The sequence below is a fragment of the Erinaceus europaeus genome, chromosome 2 (assembly GCF_950295315.1).
Source record: "Erinaceus europaeus chromosome 2, mEriEur2.1, whole genome shotgun sequence".
Taxonomy (NCBI): domain Eukaryota; kingdom Metazoa; phylum Chordata; class Mammalia; order Eulipotyphla; family Erinaceidae; genus Erinaceus; species Erinaceus europaeus.
Window position 1 is genome coordinate 197,184,512 of NC_080163.1, and position 6,000 is coordinate 197,190,511.

General features: G+C 59.5%; 1 protein-coding gene across 3 annotated transcripts in view; it reads left to right on the forward strand.

The window, feature by feature from the left end:
- The window catches only part of XRCC1 (X-ray repair cross complementing 1), a 28,350-nt gene that overhangs the window by 21,017 nt on the left and 1,333 nt on the right, over positions 1-6,000 (forward strand). For all 3 annotated transcript variants that reach the window (XM_016192460.2, XM_016192461.2, XM_060186223.1), the window contains 11 exons: positions 984-1,058; positions 1,149-1,251; positions 1,453-1,556; positions 1,632-1,743; positions 1,898-2,156; positions 2,356-2,472; positions 3,726-3,831; positions 3,934-4,066; positions 4,387-4,438; positions 4,522-4,661; positions 5,837-5,927. In XM_016192460.2, the coding sequence (XP_016047946.1) occupies positions 984-1,058; positions 1,149-1,251; positions 1,453-1,556; positions 1,632-1,743; positions 1,898-2,156; positions 2,356-2,472; positions 3,726-3,831; positions 3,934-4,066; positions 4,387-4,438; positions 4,522-4,661; positions 5,837-5,927 (1,292 nt within the window). The remainder of the gene's footprint in view (positions 1-983; positions 1,059-1,148; positions 1,252-1,452; positions 1,557-1,631; positions 1,744-1,897; positions 2,157-2,355; positions 2,473-3,725; positions 3,832-3,933; positions 4,067-4,386; positions 4,439-4,521; positions 4,662-5,836; positions 5,928-6,000) is intronic.

The following is a 6,000-nucleotide window of genomic DNA, read 5'->3' on the forward strand; positions in this document are numbered from 1 at the left end:
AGAAGTGGCTTGGGGGGGGGGGGGCAGGTGGTGGCGCACCTGGTTGAGCCCACGCATTACAGCGCACAAGGACCCGGGTTCAAGACCCTGGTCCCTACCTGCAGGGCAGAAGCTTCATGAGTGGTGAAGCAGGGCTGCAGGTGTCTGTTTTTCTCCTTCTCTGTCTTCCCCTCCCTTCTCATTTTTTCTCTGTCTCTTTATCTAATAAATAAATAAATGACTTATTTACAAAAGAGAGAAGTGGCATTGGTGCATCTGGTGAAGAGCACACTTTGCAGTGCACCAGGACCTGGGTTCAAGTTCCTAATCCCCAGCTGTGGGGAGAAGCTTCATTAGTGATGAGGCAGATCTGTAGGTGTCTCTCTGTATCTCTCAGTCTCTCTCTCCAGTAAATAAAAATGCATTCCTAAGGAGTAGTGGTCTTGGAAATTGCCCCTGGCCTTAACCTCATGTGACCTAGAATCGGACCCCAAGTTTGGGGTCCAGGCCACTGAGCTTTGTGGGCTTAGGCAAGGGACATGGCCTTTCTGGTCTGGCTTTCCTTGTTCTCACGGGGTTCCTGTGAGTTGGGGTGCTGAGCTGTGGTGACAGTTAGGGTGCATTCCTTGCCCATGGAGCGGTCCTGGGGGAGCTAGGAAGATTCCTCCTACCCCCGAGAACCAGGCTCCTTCCCTCTTATGCCTCTGAACTAGGCAGCTGAGAGGAAGGAGCTTCAGCCTGCTGTCCTCCATAGTAGAGCGTGGCACTTGCTCGGGCCACAGGCAGGAACCAGCCACAAGGGAGGAGGGGTCTGTCACGAGGGAGGAGGGGTCTGTCCTGAGGCCTTGCCAGCGCTCTGTGTGTAGAGCACTAATGCACAGAAGGAATCTGAGAGGCCCAGAGCCAGGACTCAGTGCCAGTCTGGTGTTTTCACCAGAAAGGGGCTCGGGCCCAGCCTCCGGCCTTCTCCAGACTCCTGACTGACCCCAGTCCTCCCTCACCAGGATTCCCCCTATGGCCTGAGTTTTATCCGGTTTCACAGCCCCCCAGACAAAGATGAAGTAGAAGCCTCCCCCCAGGTAAGCTCTGCCCAGCACCCCGCAGAGCCCGCTCCCTCTTCACCCCGTCCCCAGCAGCCTGCCCACAGCATTCACTTTGTGGCGCCCTAGAAAGTGACCAAGCTTGGCCAGTTCCGCGTGAAGGAGGAGGATGAAGGCGCCAGCAGCTTGAGGCCAGGGGCCCTCTTCTTCAGCCGCACCAAGACGCCCCCAGGTAAGGGTGGAGGAAAAGGGGTCCTGTGTGGATGCAGGAGGGGACCCAGGTCCCTGGGTGTGAGGGGGGAGAGGCTAGAGGACCCAGGGTAGGAGGGTAGAGGGGCTGGGGGGGCTGGAACACTGCTGGATTTGGGCAGTAGTGCTCTGACCTGCACTCTGTAATGGGGCGGAGAGCCTGATCCTCTCCCTCCCTCTGCAGCCTCTGCCGGTGACCCAGCAGGGCCCAGCTATGCGGCCGCTACCCTGCAGGCCTCCACTGCCGCCTCCTCTCCGGTCTCCAAGGCCATGGGCAGCAGCTCCAAGGTGAACTCCCCACACCATGGGGACTAGCGTGGGTATGGGTCTGGGGAGCAGAGAAGCTCAAGCCTCATCCCTCAGCCTCAGGAGTCCCCCAAAGGAAAGAGGAAGTTGGATTTGAAGCAAGAAGAGAAGAAGACCACCAGCAAGCCGCCAGCCCAGACCACCCCACCTGCCCTCAAGAGACCCAAATGTGAGCAGCCTGGAGTCTGTGCCCTGGGGTGTAGAAGCCTGAGCTCCCTGAGGCCCGGGGGGAGGGGCCCTCAGAGGATGGGGGTGTTCTCAGGGCAAGGGGAAGGTACTTTAGCCTGGGTAGTGCTCACCGGCTGTCCTCTCCTGTCCCCCAGTGCCGGCTCCCACCCGTGCCCCGGCCACCGCACCAGTCTCTGCCCCAGCACGGGGGGCAGCGCCAGCGAGACCTCGAGGAGAAGGCGCTGAGTCCAGGGGGTCCCGTGCTGGCCCGCAGGAACTGGGGAAGATCCTTCAGGGCGTGGTGCTGGTGCTGAGCGGCTTCCAGAACCCCTTCCGTTCGGAGCTCCGGGACAAGGCCCTGGAATTGGGCGCCAAGTACCGGCCAGACTGGACTCCTGACAGCACCCACCTAATGTAGGCCTGTGCCCCCTGCCGGCCACCCCTCCACACTTTCTTCTGTGCCCATCTTTCCCTCATGTCCTGTGTCTCTCGTTTCTCCCACACCCAGCTCTCTCTCCACCGTCTCGCGCTTTCCTGCGCCCCTTGTGGGACTCGTTCTCCTCCACCCCTACGTCGCACCTGACTGACACCCCCCCTGTTCTGCTCCCCCCAGCTGTGCCTTTGCCAACACCCCCAAGTACAGCCAGGTGCTCGGCCTGGGAGGCCGCATCGTGCGCAAAGAGTGGGTGCTGGACTGTCACCGCATGCGACGGCGGCTGCCCTCCCGAAGGTGAGGGGTCCCTGTGCCCGTCTGTGCCGCCCGAGTGTGCACACGCCAAGTATGTCGTCACGAGTGTGTCTGACTCAGAGGGCAGGGCAGATGGCTCCTCACACCCCCGGGGGCGCCATGTAAACGTTTGTAGGCCAGAGACGCCGGCTGCTCAGAGACAGAGCACGTCCCCCTATCCCCTCTGCCCCCCAAAAGTTTTTATACCTGCCGTTTGTCTCTCCAAAATCTGGACATTTCAAACTTGGAAACCAGTCTGGCTCTGAGAGTTCTTTCTGTGAGCCATGGTGGGGAGCCAGAGGTCTGAGGGGGCCTGGGGAGGCTGGGAAGAGGGCTGGGCGTGTCTGGGGAGGAGGGTGCTGGGTGTGGGGTGGAGGAGTACATACAGGGAGGACGGCACAGCTGACAGTATTAGATTTCTTCCATTGCTCTGGATGCCCCAAACCCACCCATGGCTCCTCCACAGTGACCCAGACTGGCCTTGGAAAGAGCACAGCATGCGGGGGCTGGGCTCGAACCTGGGACATGAGCACGTGGCAAAGCAGTGCACTAAGTGAGCTACTAAGCCAGTCCAGCATCTACTATTTTTAGTTTATGTTTATTTATTTGATATAGGAAGAGACCCCACAGCATTGAAGCTCCACTCAGTGCAGTGGGGCCGGGCTTGTGCCTGGGCCACAGACATGGCGGAGCAGTGCCCACCAAGGGAGCTCTTTTTTCCGCTTCTCCCGTGTGGCGGCCGGGGCTTTCAGTCCAGGTCTCCTCATGTGCTCTGCTAATACACAAGCTTCCCTGCTAGTAATGGTTAAGCTTTCTTTTCTTTTTTCTTTCTTTCTCTCTCTCTCTCTCTTTTTTTTTTTTAACCTGAGCACTACTCAGCTCTGGTTTATGGTGGTGTGGAGGTCTCCTCACAGTGAACGTGGATTGAGTACTCTTGATCTGTTCATTAATTCCTTGCACTTTGAGGAGGAAACTTAACACAGCCCTCATTGATTTGATTGATTGATTTTCACTAGTGCACTGCTCAGCTCTGGTATTGAACCTGGGGCCTGGGACATGAAAGTCTTTTTGCACAACCACTGTGCTGTCTCCCCAGCACCTCCCTAACCCCGCTGATGCTTCACTGTCAACCCTCTGGCTTGAGCTGGAGCAGCAGCGGACAAAGACCCCGATCAAGACCCTGACCCCTCAGCTCCCCCGGCCCCACTCCCCGGAAACCACCATGGGCGGCCTGTCTGAGCACTGACCCTCCCCAGGTACCTCATGGCAGGGCCCGGCTCCAGCAGCGAGGGCGAGGGCGAGGGCGAGGGCGACTCCCACAGCAGCAACAGTGGGGACGAAGCCCCCAGGATCCCCCAGAAGGTGCGCTGCCCGGTGGGGTTGGACACGGGGGGGGGGGGATGTTCTGGGTCTCTGGTCCCTGCATAGCTCTGCCCTCCTCACTGATCCCCCCTCCCCTGTCAGCGCCCCCAGACCAAAGTCAGGCCCCCTCAGGCAGCAGGCCCCAGCTCACCTCAGAGGCCCCCAACCCCAGAAGAGACCAAACCAGCCTCACCAGCACCCCAGGAAGACAGCGACATTGAGGTGGAGCAGTCAGGTCAGCCTGCGGAAGGGCCTGGGCACCCCTGGGTGTGGGGGAGGAGGGCTGGGGGAAGAGTAGACTGTAGACCCAGGTTCTACAGTGTAAGAAGGGAAGGAACTGATAGTCTGAATTTGTGTCTTGGGAAGATAATGTTGGACCCTGGAGTTGGGGTTGGGGCCCTGTAGTGGGGTCTGAAGGGCAGCCGAGCTGGAGGGGCCGGAGGATGGAGGGAGGCCGGAGGATGGAGGGGCCTGTGCTCTGGCATGAGACTGGGAGGGTCAGTTGCCCGCCTGCCCCGATGACAATGCGGACACTGACAGAGCTTCCACCCGCAGGACAGGACAATGGGGCAGAAGATTCTGGGGACACTGAGGATGAGCTGAGGAGGTAGGCTGGGGGCTGGGTGGCCCACATCCAGGCTGGAGGGGCTCCTGGTCCCCACGCCCTCTGTCCCCCCCTTGGCTCCCCAGGGTAGCTGAGCAGAGGGAACAGAGGAAGCCCCCCGGCCAGGAGGAGAACGGCGAAGACCCATACGCAGGCTCCACCGATGAGAACACGGATGACGAGGGCCTGTCAGCATCTCCCAACCTGCCCATCCCCAAGCTTCCGGGTAGGCGGCCCCTCCCTCTGGAGGCTTTGTTCCCTGAATCTCAGCTGTGACGTGTCGTGTCTGCCAGTCCTGCCCCTCCTGCTTCCTTGTGTCCCCCACCCGCCTGGGCCACTTTGTCCTCTGAGGCCTTGTCCCTTCCCCTTGCCGCCTCCCATGTCTTCCCTGTTTAACACCCCTCCCGACTTCCCACTGTGCCCTTCATCACAGCCCAGCTTCAAGTTCACCCTTTGGCTTTCTGGAATGTGGTGGGGGGTGAGTTATGCAATTCTTCACACCTCCCCCAGGCTTCAGGATGCCCTGGGGACTTTAAAGCCAGCAGGGACCCAAGTCCTACACCAGGGGTCACTTCCTTGAGTGGGAAAGGCCCTGCCACACTAGGCGGCATGGGCAGGAATCTCACTGGGTGTCCAGGTGGTGTTGGCATTTTTACTTTCACCACAGACATGGGATCCTGGTTGAGGTCTGGGGGACAGGTCAGGCCTCTGGTGGAGAAAGGGTCTGACTGGAGGTGTCATTCCCTGGCCCCCCAGGAGAGCCATTCCCACCTGTTTCCTAGAGCAGAGAAATACCTTGGGCTCCAGAGTCCCAAGGGTGGCACTCACAAATTCACATCCTGAAGAGGCAAGTTCAGACGTAGTTAAGGAAGAGCCCAAGAGGGAGTGGGGGGTGGGGGGAGAGGAGAAAGAGAGAGAAGAGAGAGAGAGAGGGGGAGAGAGAGAGGGAGGGGGCATCCAGCAAGGCAGGGGCCAACTTTCCCTGGGGTGAAACAGCGTTGTAGTGACAGTAATTGGGTCTCTACCAAGAATAGCCCCTCACTGCCACGGGGGCTCAGAGGCCACAAGTTCAGTCGCTGCTACCACTTTACGCCAGAGCTGAGCAGTGTTCCGGTCTCTCCTCTCTCATGTTCTCTGTCATAATAAGTATTTTTATAAAGGTTTCTTTATACTAATGAGAAAGAGAGAGGGAGATCATGCAGATGCCACAGCATCACTGGCAGGTCAGGTGCTGGGGATGGAACTCAGGACCTCATGTGGCAAGTCCAGCTGGGAACCCCTGGCTTGTCATGGGCGCCGCCACCAGGCCCTCCTCCCTGACCTGCTCGGCGTGTCCTGAGGCTCCTGCTGGTGCCAGCAGCTCCAGGGGTCTCACACTCGTCTCTCCCCGTCTCCCTGCAGACTTCTTCCAGGGCAAGCACTTCTTCCTGTACGGGGAGTTCCCCGGGGACGAGCGGAGGATGCTCCGCAGATACGTCACAGCCTTCAGCGGGTCAGTGCAGGGCTGGGGCCTCCAGGGAGGGAGCGGTGGCCTGTGGAGGAGGGGCTGTGGCAAGGATGGAGCC